This window comes from Rhizophagus irregularis, chromosome 10, assembly GCF_026210795.1.
Source record: "Rhizophagus irregularis chromosome 10, complete sequence".
In the NCBI taxonomy this organism is placed as follows: Eukaryota; Fungi; Glomeromycota; class Glomeromycetes; order Glomerales; family Glomeraceae; genus Rhizophagus; species Rhizophagus irregularis.
This window is the reverse complement of record NC_089438.1, coordinates 4,845,787-4,864,099: the sequence shown is the minus strand read 5'-3', so window position 1 is coordinate 4,864,099 and position 18,313 is coordinate 4,845,787. Positions and strand designations below refer to the sequence as shown.

Genomic DNA, 18,313 nt, shown 5'->3' with positions numbered 1-18,313 from the left:
AAAAACATGGTTTGGATACGGAATTTGCACGGAATTCATATGGAATTTACATGATTTGATCACTGATTTTATCACGAAATTTATACGATTTGGTCACTGAATTTACTATTTGTATTACAGTTTACTATAATATATTTATATAAATCTAATTTTACTTTATTAAATTAAATAAAAAATAAAAAATAAACAAAATACAAATACATTATGAAAATTCCCTCCTTATTAAAACCACCTATTGCAACCAAAATTACCTATAAGTTCAGGTTCATTTGGAGTCAAACAACCTAAAAAAAACAAAAAAAAGAAACATAAGAACGTCTAACTTAATTGGAAACAAAAACCCCCTTCATATAGTATCTGCAATCGTAATCGTCCAAGTCACCAAAGGTCAGCATTCCTACAAAAAAAGAAAGAGAACTCCAGAATGTCTGACCTATATAAATGAAAAGAATTATGAAGCATCTGATGAAAAAGAAACCAAAACAACAAAATAAATCCAAAACTGACCTACAAGAAAAGAAGACTCTGAAGCAACAAAACTGAAACAACCTACAAAGAGAAAAGAATCTGAACCCAACTTACAAAAAAAAAAAAAGAAAATTTGAACTGACCTAAAAAAAGAAAAAAATCCTAAACAATCCTACAAAAGGAAAGGACTCCCAAACTGATCTACAAAAAAGAAAAAAGAAACTGAATCTTCTCACAAAAAAAAATCTGCTGGCCTATGAAATAAATAAAAAAGAAAGAAAGGGAAATAAAGAATAAAATCAAAAAAAATTTTTTTTTTTAAAGGAGAGTGATGAAAAAAAATTTTTAAAGTGAGGTACGAAAAAAAAAATTTTTTTTTAAAAGGGGGGTGACGAAAGAAGAAGAAAAATTTAGAAAAAATAACAAAAATAAGGCAAGAGAAAAGAGAAGGAAGGGAAAGACAGAAAGGAAGATCGGAAGATCAAACTCATCAAAGTAAGGGTTTATATAAAAAACAAAAAACGTATCATAACAAAACAATAAACAATCACGTGATCTCGTGTTATGATACGAGATTTTTGTAAAATTATTTTCTAAAAATATTAAGTTTAAAAATTCCGTATACATTCCGTATGATTAATTTTTTCCGTATACATTAGTTTTTTTAAAAAATGTTCAAAAATGAATTGCTTATTAAATATACGGAATTTGTATACGGAAACTATAGAAACGTACATAAAATGTATACAAAACGTATCCTTTCCGTATACATATTTCTTATAGGGATTGGGTATTAAAGAATTTGGAAGTTGGCTGTGGAAATAGTGAAAGAATTAAAATATATATATGTATGGGATGAGTACGTTTGTGAGATAAAAAAAAAATATACTCTTTAATTACTCTTAAACAAAAAAGAATATGCCCGCAAAAATCTCTACAATGTGTTACATTCATGAATTCACTGAACGCCTTACTCAGGAGTTTACAGTAAAGGAAATTACGGCCGTTGCAAGATTGAATGATGATGATCCGACAAAGATTGTATATTTGAGAGTAAAGGCCTTCATTCCGGTAGATCAAAATATTCCATGTCAGATCAAAGATTTTAATAAAGGCCAAGTGATTTTCTTAAAAGGAAAGTTCATTGCTTGCGCCAGTTGGTATAGTGTATGTATTGGTTTGCGCGTGTACTTTTGAAGTTAATAAAAATTAGTTAAATTTTTTTTTTATTATAAATCATAAACATATCAAAGGTTAATGCAACGTCTGTTAAGTTGATAGATAATATGGGATTCGATGATATGCCTGCGATCGGGTTTAATTTCATGATTATGGGACTAACCACCAAGACGATAAGAAATGTTAATAATCAATCGATTATTGAATTCTATGTAGAGGAAAACTTGGGTGATCGGGAACTGAGAGAATTTTGGGTTGAGGTTCGTCATAATGCGAACCTCAGATATCTTGCGAATAACTGCTTTGATTATGGGTACGTTAACCTATGAGATGCCGGTGTTAGACGAAACTAGTGGGGAAAAGACATCTCCGGGAAAGCACATATTAACATACTTTTCATTATTCTATACTTTTTATCTCCCATTATTTTCTATTACATCTTTTCATTTTCCATTATCTCTTTTCTCTCCTGTTTAATTCCCATCATTTCTTTTTGTCTCTCATCGTTCCTTTTCGTCTCCCATCACTCCTCTTCATCTTCCCATCACTTCTTTTCGTTTCCCATCATGCCTCTTTATCTTCTCATCACTCCTTTTCGTATCCCATCACTGGGGTGAGAATCACTTAATTAACAATAGAAGTATAAACAAATTAGTTATAGATATTACATAAATGTGAGAGAGCAAAGAAATAACTCGATGCTAGAACTCGCATTAAATGGCCTAGGATCCGCATACTCCCTTTCTCTTTGATAGCATCATATATTTCTCTATCTACCTTTAATCATTTTCTTATTATATCTGAAAAAATAATAAAAAAATTTTACAAATTGTATGCATAAGTGAATAAAAAACCAAGATTGTTACATCACCCAGAATGTCCATAATGAAACTGGTTCAATGACAACACACTAAGACAGACATATCGAGGTAGATGTGTCATTCTTAGGTTTTACATGCCTCGAACACTACTTTTTTTTCGAACTTGCATATTGATTCAGCAACGAGACTAAAGCATATCTTTTGAAATTTGATATATAACCATCTCAAGCACAATACACAAAAGCAGACATATCGAGGTAGACATGTCATCTTCAGGTTTTATATGTGTCAAGACGCTACAAATCCGAATGTTGAGCTATATTATTTTGGTGAAAAAAGACTTTGAAAGCCACGGATTATTACGATGGGAATTTTCTTGCGAAAGGAAAGGTGTAGGTAAACACAAAGGTTGTTAAACGTAAAACATAACCATATTATTTATTATTTGTTATGTTCAGACTCTAGGGCATTTTTGGAAAGAGCGTTCTGAAAAAGGGGAGTATTTTTTTTTTTTTTTTTTAGAGAAAACTGATGGTATATATATATGTTGAGAGTATATATATACTTGTAAAAGTAAAAAATCGCGACTCATGACTTGTGAGTAAAAAATGATTATATCTCATGCATGTGATTCTGCAATTGATGATGTGCGGAGCTTGTATATTGCGCCTATCAATATGTTAAAGGCTAATGTTAAAGCTAAATAAATTTACACAATATAAAAAGACTTTATGTTAAAAATTGCTCAATTTACTAATTAAATAATTTATTTATTTCCGGTATTTTGATAAAATTTCTGAAATATTATAAATTTCAAAACATATATGAAATATTACAATAAATTTATCTCGATTGCATATTCTTTGTTTCATATTTTTTTAAAATTTTAAAAAGGTTTTTATATATATTTTTAAGCTAAGATACTTTAATATACAGTATATATAATTTTTTTTGCTAAGATTGCGTTTCAATTTTATTGGTAATACGAATAATTACAAACTAAAAATAAAAACTTGCTCCCCTAGAAAACTAGACAGACGAGCAGTCACGAGCTCAACCTTGCCTAAAAAGGTTGATTTTTTTACGCCACTATATATTTTAGAGAGATTCTGACCGGAGTAAAAATCAATTTTAACGCAAAGGGACAAACCCACAGATACGTATCATATAACAGTTTGAATAAGATTTTTAGCATAATATTAAAAAGTGTGTTCAAGAACCTTGTATTAATATACATTACAATTATTTGTTTCTTCAGTTATTGTGTTTTCCTACATGATCGACAATTGCCAAGTGCAATCTTCCATAATCTACGGAACACCCTTTTCTTGAAAATCGTCGGGTTAAATCAAAAGATTTGATTTTTTTGACTAACGCATCAATTAATATTTCGCACGTTCATTATATATGAAACTAATGAAAGCATCGGTAACTTTAAATAGTTTTTACTGATCCGTTATTTAGGATTTAAAGAATTTTATAATTGAACGTTCCTTTTTTTGATTTGCGTTCCGATTTTTCTGTTATGAATTATGATCGTCCCTTTGTTATATAAGAGAAAGTCTTTTTTATTGATGTATCATAGTTACATCATTGCGTCAACAAATATATAATAATTGTGCCGATTAAATACCAAACAAAGTTAATATTTCATTATTTGGAATAATTTAATTCTGGAATTTGATAAATAAATTTATTAGGAATATGACCCTCTACAATACTAGCTATATTTACTGCACCATACCATATATACAACGACATATTTAGTTAGCGATGAAACATTTTAAAACCACTAATTAAGCGAGGCTTCTTCAAGTGTAAAAAAATTTTTTGAATTTTTTCTTTTTATACTACAAAGCAAAAGAAAATAATAGTAAAATATGATTTCGAAATTATTTGAAAATACTATTGATTACCTTTCGTTAATAGTTGTCGTATTAATAATTTATGTGACATATTATTATTATAAGTACTTTAATCGTATAAATCCTTTACCTGGTCCTTTTCCATTCCCATTCTTTGAAAATTTACCTCAATTATATTTTCGACATGGTGGAAATCTTAAAAAATTTTTCGAATCTAATCATAAGAAATATGGTGATTTATTCGAGTTCAATTTTAATACACGAACTATAGCTCTAGGTCGAATAGAACATATTGAAAAACTTTTATTAGCTTCATCAAAAAATCCATTTATTAAGACAATTTCTTATAATGATAGTAAAGGATTTCATGAATTAGAATTGATGGGAAAAGGACTATTTTTAAATCAAGATTATAAATCATGGAAATATAACCGTCATTTTTTTACACAAGTTATTTTATCACCAAAATTTTCTAATGAAGCTGTTCATTTAGCAAATAAACTTTTTAATGAATTGGAGAGTTATTGGAATAAATTATATCTTAAAGAAGGAGTTATCAATGAAAATAGAAATAAAATGGATGTTTCTACATGGTTTAATCAATTTACAAATGATATGATTATCACATTATTAACTGGTGAAAGATCTTATACAATGGCTGGATATTTTAATGAAGTTAGTGATGATGAAAAGGCTGAACGTCCGTCTGCATTAGTTGATGAGACTGTAACATTTGTTCGTGCAATTCGTGAACATCTTTTGGGTATATTAGTGTTTCAATTCGTCTCTCCTTTTTTAAGACATTATTTTCCATATTTTAAGAATAAATCAGATTATTATATTCAAAACATGAAATTTATGAATCAAAGAATGGATGCAATTATCAAAAGACGTAGAGAAGAAATTGAAAATACTCCATTAGATAAACCTTTACAAAACGACATGTTGACATCGATAATTACTGCAAATACACCTCGTGATATCAATTATACTAATAAAATTGATGATAAAGAAGTTTTGAGACCTATGACTGATCCTGAAATTCGTGGTATTATATTTGATGGAATAATTGCTGGAACTGATACTGTGAGTATATTTTTAAGTATTTGACAAAATTTTTGGTTTTGAATATTATTATAACCGTTTTATTCTTTCCTTCAATAGACTGCGAATACTATTTCATTCATTATCTATTATCTTGCACGTTATCCAGATGTTAAAAAGAAAATGTTGAACGAAATTGATAGAACTTTTCAAGATGATAAAACTCGTCCAATTACTGAAAATGATATCCATAATTTAAAGTATTGTGAAGCGATTGTAAAAGAAGTATCTCGCATTTTCACAATCGTAAATACACTTCAAAGATGTCTTGATAACAATAATGAAATAGGAGGTTATCAATGGCCAGCTGAAACAATGTTTAGAATTAATATTGATGCTATTCATCATAATGAAGAATATTGGGAAGAACCAAATAAATTTAATCCTGATAGATGGATGGTTGAAGGTTTTGAACCAAAGAAAAATTCATTTATTATGTTTGGAGGAGGATTAAGAGTCTGTCCGGGAAGGAAGTTGGCAATGATTGAATTATTTTGTTTAATGGCATTATTATTTAGAAAATATGAAATTGATTTAATAGATAAGGAAGCTCCTTTAAAAACTGAATCTGGTGTTTTAACTGTTTGTACTGAATTATTTGTTGAAATTAAATTAAGAAATTAATATTTTCGTAAGGATACGCAATATTTAATAATTACCGTATATTGCGGTGTAAGCCCCCCGAAAATAAGCACCCTGGCCAGAATTATGGCGATTTTGGCCAGAATTATTAGGATCTTGGCCGGAATTAAGTGCATAAATGGTGCTTATATACGGTATGTAAATTGTTATAGTACTTTAAATAAAAACTTTTTATATATGTATAAATTTGACATTTGTTAAAATTTTTTGTTGATCTGATTAGTTTGGGCTCTGAATCTCAAATTCTTATAACGTTTTGCTGATAGCAAAAAATTTTTTTAGGTTCGATTTTCCGCTAAAATTGTAATCGTCAAAATTGCTGATCACAAGTAATTTGCATAAAATCGCTTTACTAATAAAATTATCGCGGTTAATGATTCTGATTCTAAAATCGATTCTCATTTAGGAATTGATTCCATTTTCTAGCCTAATGAAAATTTTTATCAATTATATTAATATTTGAATTTTTTTTTATATGAATAAAGAAAAGTTAAATAAATTTATACGATATAAAAAGACTTTGTATTAAAAATTACTTAGTATCCAAATAAATTGCATCGTTTGAATTTATTATTTATTTATTTCCGGTATTTTGATAAAATTTCTTTCATATTTTTTTAAAAATCTTAAAAAAGTTTTTTTAGGCCACACAAATTCGAATTTTCGGTTCACTTCACCCGGCCGGGTCACTTTTTCAAATTTCAATAGAAAAAAGTTTATATATAAAAAGTTTATCACGTGATCAGGACGTAATTTTATTGGCGGGTAAGTTTATTATGCGGCTGAGAACTTCTAGAGCGAAAATAAATTCCTCCCTTTTAAAAGTCAACCAATCAAATGTCACGATTTTATATATAAACTTTTTTTACTAATAAACAATAAACCCCGGGTCCCCGGGTCGATTTTAAATTTCAATGTTACGTGAACCGAAAAATTGAATTTGTGTGGCCTTATATATATATTTTTTAATTAAGGTTATGTATACAGTATTTATATAATTTTTTTTTGCTAAGATTGCGTTTCAATTTTATTGAAGTAATAAACATACAATTAATTACAAACTAAAAAATATAAACTTGACTCCCTAGACAGACAAACCCAATCTTGCCTAAAATAAGATTTGTTGATCAATTTGAATACGAGTCTAAATTAAAGACAATGAAAAAACATGATTAAAATGGAGACAAAATTTACATGTACGTATACATACTTTTCATAAAAAATAAAAATGCTGTACGCCTCGATACTTGATCTGAAGACCCACCCCTGCCACTCGCCGAACAGGAGTTCATATAGAATTATTTGCTTTGTGAGAAGTAATTTTAAGCTAACTTAATTTAAAAAAAAATTAAAAAATAAAAAAAGGTTACTTTTAGAATATGAGAAATTGAAAACTTTTTATTATTTATGTATTTTTTTTTTATTAATAAAAATTATCTAAAGTTTTTTCATTGGAAGTTATAATCATAGATCGTATGTTTTGTACGATCAAATTTAATTTCTTCGCCAAAAAAAAATAAAAAAAATTTGATTATGTTTAGGGAGTATATGATCTCGATTTATTTTTGCTAAAGAAAGCATTATCTAAATGATGGATTTTCATTGACGCCAAATAAAAAGGGCTAGATAGAGTATTACATGATTCAAGTATTAGTGATTGTGTAGAAAATGCATTTTTGAAGATATATTTCTTTTGTTGGAGAAATTGATTCTGAGATGGCAACAATTACATATTTGGAACCAACAAAGGAAAATAAATTTTAGAATACGTCATATGTCTAGATTCCCGTGATGATCTACCATTTGATGAAGCAAAATTCCGTCAAGCAAATTTTTTATTCATTTTCACATACAAAAATTACCACGTGATTATTTTGCGCTAAACCAACCAAATTAAGCAAAGTGAAATAATTATTTTAATATTTCATTTTGTTTCAATTTAACTAAACTAAAAAAGAAACAAACTTCCTTTAAAATTAGTAATCTGCAAACATTAAAATGAACTACCTAAATTAAGTAAAATTAAAATTATATTTTTTTTATTCCAATTTAACTAAACTAAAAAAATCTTATTTAAAAAATATTAGTCATAATACGATCAGCACAACAAAATTTAATTTCGATCTCTCGGCCGCCAATTGGCTTTCGTTGTTGTAATGGAGGGAGAGTTAATTCATCTTTGGTCTCAGCCTTGAAGCAAGAGCAATCCAATGATCTTCATCAAATCTTTAGACTTAACCTCATAACCCCATCTGCCCATCCATTATAATATATTTTTCTTTGCTCTAAGTTGATAATTGTTGTGAAGTTTTATTATCGAGATGTGCATGTTAATTCCATAGTGGCTATGGTTCATAGAGAAATAAAACTAGTCTTAAACTAAATGATGGATAATGACGTGCATACCTTTATATAATTTCACCAAGTCAATATTTCAATCAGTTATGTTTTTGTTAAAGGCATTTCCTACAACTTCGAGAAATCCAACTTGATATTTCTTTCCATCTATTATCATGTTGATCATGCCGTCATGTTTCATTCCGAGTTTTGACCGCTCATTAATATCCCCCTTAGTATCATTCCTTTGCACTTTTTGTATTTCGTTCTCAATTTCTCCAGTTTCAAGCCACATAGAACGTTCAGTCATTTCAAATGCCCCTGCAAGCAAAAGATTTACAATTTCTAAGCGATAGCGAAGTTCAGAGGCATCTTTAGCACTTCTGTAACGTAGAAATTGTCGAGTCCTTATATGAAAAAATAAATTATAGCATAGCTATACAACAGTACAGAAAAAAACTTGTTATGAAAAACCTACAAATCAATGAACATCAAATTAATTCATCATCACGCTTGAGAATGACTATCAAAATGGCCTATTATTTTACGGTACATACTGTAACTACAAGTTGTTTTGTTTTGGATACATTCCATCTTTCTTCGATTGTTTTTTGGAGATTAGCTTCAATCTAATTAATTGTTATAAGTCTGCAATTTATTTAATCCAAAACTATATTACCTTTCCCCATTCATTCTCCAATGTTCTTATTGTATTGTAAAAGTTCTTTTGTGTACGGAAATTGTCTATCGAAGAGGGAAACAACCCTATATGTAGTAGCTAAAAGATTCTCCAAATTTTCATTGATTCAATGATTCATTCTTGAAAACCATTAATTATAAGTCTATATTTGATACTAATAATATAAATTACCTCAGATACAAAATCTTTAAGTGAATTTAGAATGTTATTGGATAATGCCCTCAATTTCGCTGTTTCCTTTGTTACCTTCGTTATTGATATCCAAGTCATTAAAAATTTCTGCATCATCATTATTAGACTGAACCCGCGCCTTATCTGTTTTGATTTTTGCCGGTTCGTCCCTAAGCCAATGAAAATATAAACAATATACTATCCATGAAGGTAAAATCAATAAATACAGTATAAACTCAGCGAAAAATATTAGGCCATTTCATGAATCAATAAAATAACTTACCTCATTCTGACTTTTAGCTTTAAGTCTTTCATCTAACTGACTATGAAAGTAAACATGTGCTTGAAGTTTTGTTTTTTTTTACTTTTTTCTATTATTCGAAGATGTTTGCTTTGTAAGTACTGCACCAGTTCCTTAAACTTAAATAAAAAAAATTTACATCAGCTTTTCGGCTTCGTTTCTTATCCTCATAGCCCTCCCAGTCGTCCCTATATTCATTATCCTTCCATTTCCTTTTTAAATCCAATAATTTTTTTGAATGTGGATCGACTTGTAATGCTTCATTTAGTTGTAAAATATAATCATTACAGCCAGATAATTTTTGGCAGTGATGGTATCGCATAAAGAAGTTTGTCGGTCGAGGACTCTCATCATCTATTAAGAATTTTTTTGCTCTTCACGAACCTTGTGTGATCTCATTTTTGTAACGCGTCCTTATTGTAATGTAACTATTGTAAAATTGTGTAAGTTGTGTAAGTTGTAACGCGTTTTTCATTGTAAACGTGCTTCTTAAAAAAGATATTAGTATGATCTGATTTTGCTGATTTTGATTGTACCACAAATCAAACAAATTAACGATAATCTTTTTTCCATTAAAACATAGCTAGTTTACTCGGCAGAAAAAACTGCTTGTAGAGGTTCCCTTGCTAGGTATTAGGCTGAGGTCGGGAAAAGAGTTAGCTTATTCACCTGGATAATAGGGACGTTACTACTATACTAATGACTGAGGTCGACCAGATGGATACGTTCAACGCTGGCTATTCTTATGTTCTGTTCAGACTGTACTCATAATAAAAGGTCCTAAATGTACATGCCTTCACAGGAAGTATTTGCTGTTTGCTATCTTAGTTCCTAATTATTTAAGATTTTAACGAAGTATCATTTGTCTCACTCTTGCAATCAAAATTATTTAGTAAACCTAATTTGTGAAACTTTATTAATATTTCAGAACGTTAGTGAAGCTACAAAGTGAAGATTAGTAGACAGAAAAGCGAATGAAATGTATGATGCTATCAAAGAGGGAGGGAGTACACGGATCCTATGCCATTTAATGCGAGTCCCAGCATCAATTTGTTTCTTTGGGCTTTTCTGGACTATTGCTATTAAATTATTTCGCTAATATATACAGTATGCCTATCTACTTTGCTAACTATAAGATTCAAAAAATCAAATTTTTTTTTAATTTGTTATTTAAAGAGTATAGTTTGATTATAAAATTTCATAATAATTTCTTCATTGATAGTTTGCATGTGATTTCAATAATTTAAATTTGTATAGTTATTTATTATTTATAACGTAATTATTATCTTTTGTTATTTCTAATTTAAAATATGTCCTCACATGGAACTATTTGGAGCTCCTGTTATGACTAAGTTAACTTGTTGTTAATACGACACATTTAAAATAACAAAAGTTTTCGTCCATCATAACGAGCTTTATTTTGATGTTTGCATTGTATCTGTATACATCAAAAAAATCCTATGAGTACGAATTTTAACAGAGATAGAAAGTTATATGATCATTTAAATAAAAAAAAATAGGGCGGTTCCGTGTATCTTTTATGAAATCAGTATAAATGTGCTCGTTAAATCGTTAAATAATTAACAAAATAAATAGGACGATTATAACCTGCAAATTAATTTTTTATGAGTAGAATCGAAGAATAAGCTGACAACCAAATGGGTCAAAATCCATTAAGTGAAATTTATCTTATAGCATTTCTTACTGTTTACAATTTTTAAGAATAAAATGATTAAAAATATGCAAAAAATGGGAGTTTCTTAACATTAATATAAAAGTACAATAATTTAATTAATTTATGCGACTAGCCAATCGTAACGCGGGTCCAGCTACAGTATATTAAAGTTTCATTTGTGACAATGATCAAATAGCCAAATATCAACATTAAAATTAATTACAGCTATAAAAAATTTCTCATCCTTATTTTTACCAATTCCTTTAAAAATTGATAAAATTATATATATTTTGGAAAAAACAAAATTAGAATTCTAAGTAACTTATAGAAATTATATTCGTACAATTGATTCAAATCCAATCATATCGGCGGATTGTATTAACGTATATAAGGCGCAGTAAAAACCGGGTCGAACATTAAAAAAAAAAAATTTTATCAAATCATAACTTAATAATACTTGTTTTAAGCTAAAATTCAATAAATATGATTTTTGGTAATAATGATTTAATATTTGTAATGAGATTTTTCCTTCTGCAATAACTTTAAAATATTTTTGCAGAAATTCGTATAACGACGCTCACGATCATTTTAAGAATAATAAGTTCCTATATATTGTACAATTAAATAATTAAAGGTTAATTAAATATTTTAAAAATATGAAAAATATATATCAATATATTTTATTGACTCTTTGAACATATAAATACTGTACTTATAATCATTAAAACTTGCATAAATTTTTATTTTAATTTTTATTTTATTAAGACATATTCACTTTCTAATAATACACATTAAAAATTACTATGGTGGTGAGAAATGGATTTTTTACGCCTATTTTATTATTATGTTTAATAATTTGAGTTTCGCTCGTTATTGATGTAATTTTGAGTAAACGTATTTTGACTATTTTCTAAAAACAACGGGGGAAAAACAAAATTTCGGAATTTTTTTAACCGGATCATATGAACAGAATTGAAACTCTTTAGGTCTTTCCCATTTTAAGTAAAGAAAATTATGAATTATATGTAAGATACCAACTGAGTCACGACCGGAAAAATTCGGAATTATAAAATTTTTTACCGGATTTAGTAAAATCCGGATAAATTTTGAAATTCTTCCTTACATGATCGACATTTTGTTGACAAATGCCAATCTTCCGATCATCTGCAGAATCTCTTTTTGAAAATCGTCGGCTAAATCAAAAGCTTATTTGATTTATTTTGACTAACACATCAATTATCGTATACTTATCGTTACGAAAATATCGGAAACTTTTATTATTTTTACTAATCCGTTATTTATTATTTATCTTTTAAAGAATTTTATTATCTGAATAGTCGAACATTTTTTTGTTTGATTTGCGTTCTGAATTTTACATTAATAATCCCGATGCAATACAATGACAATAAATGATTGTATGTATACAATACTAGCTATGTTTACTGCTTCACATCAACATATTTAGTTAGTTCTTTAGGTACAATAAGCTTTTGAGCTTTGTTTTCATGTTCCACTATAAGTCTTTTGTAGGTTAACAAACCAGATCGTAATATTGAATTAACCGGGTCCTGATCATTTTAAACCTGATTAAGCGAAAACTCGGTTAAATTCCATCTATTATACTTGGGGAACGGAAAAATGTGTTTCTTTAATTATTTATTGATAAAAAAATTGGATATAAATATCGCTTTTTCAAGTCCAAGAAAAATTAAAATTTTTTTCTTTTATACATTACCAAACAAAAGAAAATAATTTTAAAATATGATTTCGAAATTATTCGAAAATATTGATTACCTTTCATTGATAATTGTTGCATTAATAATTTATGTGACATATTATTATTATAAATACTCTAATCGCATCAATCCTTTACCTGGTCCATTTCCATTTCCATTATTTGGGAATTTACCTCAATTATATATTTGGCATGGTGGAAATCTTAAAAATTTTTTCGAATCTAATCATAAGAAATATGGTGATTTATTCGAGTTCAATTTTTATACACGAGCTATAGCTCTAAATCGAGTAGAACATGTTGAAAAACTTTTTTTAGCTTCATCAAAAAATCCATATATTAAGACATTTTCTGATAATGATAGTAAAGGATTTCATGAGTTAGGAATAATGGGAAAAGGACTATTTTTAACTCAAGATTATAAATCATGGAGATATTACCGTCATTTTTTTACACAAGCTATTTTATCACCAAAATTTTCTAATGAAGCTTTTTATTGGACAAATAAACTTTTTAATGAAATGGAGAGTTATTGGGATAAATTATATCTTAAAGAAGGAGTTATCAATGAAAATAGAAAAAAAATGGATATTTCTCCATGGTTTAATCAATTTACAAATGATATGATTATTACATTATTAACTGGTGAAAGGTCTTATACAATGGCCGGATATTTTAATGAACTTAGTGATGATGAAAAAGCTGAACGTCCGTCTGCATTAGTTGATGAGACCGTAAAATTTGTTCATGCAATTCGTAAACATTTTATGGGTATATTAATGTTTCAATTCGTCTCTCCTTTTTTAAGACATTATTTTCCATATTTTAAGAATAAATCAGATGATATTATTCAAAACATCGAATTTATAAATCAAAGAATGGATGCAATTATCAAAAGACGTAGACAAGAAATTGAAAATACTCCATTGGATAAACCTTTACCAAACGACATGTTGACATCGATAATTACTGCAAATACACCTCGTGATATTAATTATAATAAAATTAATGATAAAGAAGTTATGAGACCTATGACTGATCCCGAGCTTCGTGGTATCATATTTGATGGAATAATTGCTGGAACTGATTCAGTGAGTGAATTTTAAGTCTTTAAATATATAATTAATTTTTTTTGACTATGAATATTATTTTAAAGTTTTATTCTTTTCTTCAATAGACTGCGAATACTATTTCATTCATCATCTATTACCTTGCACATTATCCAGATGTTAAAAAGAAAATGTTGAAAGAAATTGATAGAAATTTTCAAGATGATAAAACTCGCCCAATTACTGAAAATGATATTCATAATTTAAAGTATTGTGAAGCGATTGTAAAAGAAGTATCTCGCATTTTCTCAGTCGTAAATTCACTTCCAAGATGTCTTGGAAAACCTGATGAAATAGGAGGTTACCAATGGCCAGCCGAAACAATGTTTAGAATTAATATTGATGCTATTCATCACAATGAAGAATATTGGGAAGAACCTGATAAATTTAATCCTGATAGATGGGTGGTTGAAGGGTTTGAATCAAAGAAAAATTCATTTATTATGTTTGGAGGCGGATTAAGAATCTGTCCGGGAAGAAAGTTAGCAATGTTTGAATTAGTTGGTTTAATGGCTTTATTATTTAGAAAATATGAAATCGATTTGGTAGATAAGGAAGCTCCTTTAAAAACTGAATCTAGTGCTATAACAGCTTGTACTGAATTATTAGTTGAAGTTAAATTAAGAAAATAATATTTTCGTAAGTATTTAAAGGATATGCAATATTTTTCAATTATATTTATTAAGTATTTTCGTAAGTTATATGCAATATTTCTATTATATTAAGCTTTTTTTTTTCGTAAGTATTTAAAGAATATACATCATGCAATATTTCTATTTTATTAAAGGATATGTATTATTTTCAATTATATTATGCAGTATTTTTAAATAAAAAAAAATCTTTTTAACTCGTACATATATATGATTTTGATAACATTTGTCAAAAAATAATATATTTTCTTTTTGATTTTGTAAGACCTGATTCATGTGATTTATAGTATCATTGAGTTTTTAAAAGATGAGCCCCTTATGTTGTGCGAAGAGGTTTGAATATAAAAAGTGCCATGTAAAGAATTAGTAAAGATATTTGATGATATAGAGCGGGCACAGATTTATATATTAGAAGAGGGTGAAAATTATTAATGTTTGTGTTATTGAATTAAAGAATCAAGGAATGTGGTGCTAATAACGGATCAGAGGTTCTTATGGACTAAGAAAAACTTTATCTTCCATCATCATGATTTAATTATTTTATCTTCTGCTGATTCAATACTAGTTCTTCGCATAGTATGGTAAAAGAAAAAATATATGTAGTATAGTACGTAATTTTCAAAAATTTTTTTTTTTTTGTATTTGCTCATTTAATTCAGAAAACACGAAATTGTGAATGAAAATGTAAATCCTTTTTGGTATTAAATAGGCACGAATTTAGTTAAAACTTAAAAAAAAGTATCTCCACACGAAAACATAAAAACAGTCACATGATAATTGGCCAATCAAAATACGTTATTTATTATATATAACGCGCCATGTTTTCATTATTTTTTTTGTTAAATTTTCAGTAGACATAATAACCGAAGCAAATAAAAGTTTACATTATCGCTTAATTGAAATGCTAATCATTAATTGTTTTGTATGTATTTATTTAAATATTTCAACATAAAAAAAAATGAAATTTAAATAATTAAAAAAAAAACTAATGGTTATTACTGTTGTGCCCCAAATCTCAATATGCCCCAAATTGGCGATAATCATCGATGATTACTATATGTGAAAAGTAATGCTTTGAAAATTCTTAAGGTATTATAAAGATGGGCCGATAATTTAGGCCGATCATTGATTTGGGGCAATCGTCAACTTGGGGCACAACATTACCATATTGAAAATCTTGGGTTTGATAAAACGCATTAACGTTTAAACAACACAAGTATAAAATCGGTAAGAGTTGACCTAACAAAAAAAAGAAGACTCTGAAGCAACAAAACTGAAACAACCTACAAAAAGAAAAGAATCTGAACTCAACTTACAAAAAAAAAGAAAATTTGAGCTGACCTAAAAAAAGAAAAAAATCCTAACCATACTACAAAAAGAAAAGGACTCTCAAACTGATCTACAAAAAAGAAAAAGAAATTCTCAAAAAAAAATCTGCTGGACTATGAAAAAAAGGGATAATATAAATAAAAAAGAAAGGGAAGTGAGTAGAGAATAAAAGAATAAATCAAAAAAATATTTTTCTTTAAAAAGAGGGGTGAAGAAGTTAGGAAAGTTAAAAAAATTTTTTTTAAAAAAAGGGAGAACGTTTTTTTATAAAGAGGAAATAGAAAGAAGAAATTTTTTTAAAAAAAGGAAAGGGTAGTGAGTGGGGAATAAAAGAATAAAGTCAAAAAAAAAATTTTTTTTAAAGGAGTGATGAAAAAAATATTTTTTTTAAAGGAGAGTGACGGAAAAAAATTCTTTTTAAAGGAGGTGACGAAGAAAGAAAATTTTTTAAAGTAAAAAAAACAAAATAACAAAAGACAAAAAATAACAAAAATAACAAAAATAAGACGAGAGAAAGGAAAGACATCAAAGTAAGGGTTTATTTATTTATTTATTTATTTTAAGGTAAGCCAGGAGAGTACATTGATAATTTGGTAGTCTTAACAAACTAGAAAACTATAAAAATACACAATGCAGCATCGTCGCCCAATAAATCAAGCCCTGACTAGAATTAAAAGAAAAACTACTTTATAACCCAACCGAAATAAAGTAGGAGAAACAATTAAAAAGAAAACTAATTAACCCGTATTTTTCTTTCAGCAATAGCTGCCACCTGTAAATACTGTCATAGGTGGAATGGTTCACACTATTTGAAATTGTTAGTAAAAAAGAAGGAACTAAACTATATATATATAGTATGTAGAATAAAAGAACCCAAATAGACATATCATGTCTTAAAAATAAAAAAAAGATCAATATTAGCGGGTAAAAAACAATTTTTTTTAGGAGAACATATAGAGTCACCAACATTATCATGCATAATGAACGAGTTTAGAACGTCTTTTTTTTGGACGAAGTTCCAAGCGTTTAGTATCATCGGAAGTCTCTCCCATATCATCGGGTACAAGTTCTACATTGGAGTCTCACCAAATCGGGCGGAAAGATTTCTTGGGACGATATACCGTCTTAAAATTAGCCGGGAATTTGCAAAGTAAGGGTTTATTTTTTTTTATTTTTATTTTTAAAATATAGACTCGACTGGGGTCGAACGCTAAATAGGAATAAACATGGTCTAAAAGATCAATGAATTCTAAGCTAGTGTTATACCCAACCTCTCGGGAGAAGCCCGAAGGGGTCGTCTTGCCCATTATTCAACCAAACAAACAGGCATAACCGGAGTTCAGACAAAACCAGTAAAAAAAGAACAAAAAAAAAGAAAATGGAACCTAAACCTAAGGGAGAGGAACGTTACAAAAGGGTTAGTTCAAATATATCACTGGAATCCGTATTTTTCTTTTGTCATAATGACACCACACGTAAATACTGTCAGGTGTGGAATGATGCATTTTTAAAGGTCCGGTGTTGTTGAACTCAATCAAGTGAGTTAATCATATGATGGCGTAGGTGGAAATTCCACGACGGAAGGTCCTTCGCTAGCCGAAAAGTAAGTAATGTCGCTCATGGTTGTGTGCGAGTCATTATCCGGAGGAGGTGTACGCCGGAAAAAGAGGTTCGGATCATTAAAAATATGTTGATCAGTCTTTTTGATGTGGTAAGAAACGTTAGGAGGTGGTTGTATAGAATTCATCGTGACGTATTTGTCATGATGTTGACGGTATAACTCAACCGCTTTGGAATAACCATAATCATATTGAGGGATCGAACTGACATTATAGCGTCGTCTAATATTGTAGTCGAACAAGTTGATATTATACGTATCGTAATAATATGTTCGCTGGTCTCCAATGAAACCGGCAGGTAAAGGAGGTAATTGTTTCTTGAGACGGTTACGTTTTTTAGTACGACGGATCCAATTCTTGATCCTTTGGCGTGTGCGTAGTAGGGCATAGTGCATATGACCATTAGGTGAATTTTTGAATATGTCAGAACGTTGTATAGGTGAAGGTCCTTTGTAACGGTGTGGGAGATGATGAATGGTTTTAAAAACCATTTGTCCAGGGGAGTTTGGAAGTAAATGAGGTGTGATAGTCCGATTGGAGCGATTTTGTTTAAGTGTAGACATAGTAAGTCTATTCCATCGTGCCTGCTGTTGAGGTGAACGAACCGC

The 18,313-nt window shown here is 28.7% G+C and overlaps 3 protein-coding genes across 3 annotated transcripts; 2 read left to right on the top strand and 1 right to left on the bottom strand.

Moving 5' to 3' along the window:
- Positions 1-1,386: 1,386 nt before the first annotated feature.
- Positions 1,387-1,976, top strand: OCT59_002480 (uncharacterized protein; the record flags this gene model as incomplete). Its single annotated transcript, XM_066144535.1, has 2 exons — positions 1,387-1,635; positions 1,722-1,976. 2 exons carry the CDS (start codon positions 1,387-1,389, stop codon positions 1,974-1,976), a joined length of 504 nt encoding a protein of 167 aa, XP_065995691.1.
- Positions 1,977-4,292: 2,316 nt separating this feature from the next.
- On the top strand, positions 4,293-6,261 carry OCT59_002479 (uncharacterized protein). The gene is made up of 2 exons (XM_025319127.2): positions 4,293-5,419; positions 5,498-6,261. The coding sequence occupies exons 1-2, from the start codon at positions 4,349-4,351 to the stop codon at positions 6,059-6,061; spliced, it is 1,635 nt and encodes a 544-aa protein (XP_025174546.2). The 5' UTR covers positions 4,293-4,348; the 3' UTR covers positions 6,062-6,261.
- A 2,252-nt stretch (positions 6,262-8,513) lies between these two features.
- On the bottom strand, positions 8,514-9,910 carry OCT59_002478 (uncharacterized protein; the record flags this gene model as incomplete). Its single annotated transcript, XM_066144534.1, has 5 exons — positions 8,514-8,852; positions 8,974-9,045; positions 9,288-9,362; positions 9,571-9,606; positions 9,728-9,910. The coding sequence occupies 5 exons, from the start codon at positions 9,908-9,910 to the stop codon at positions 8,514-8,516; spliced, it is 705 nt and encodes a 234-aa protein (XP_065995690.1).
- Positions 9,911-18,313: the final 8,403 nt, after the last annotated feature.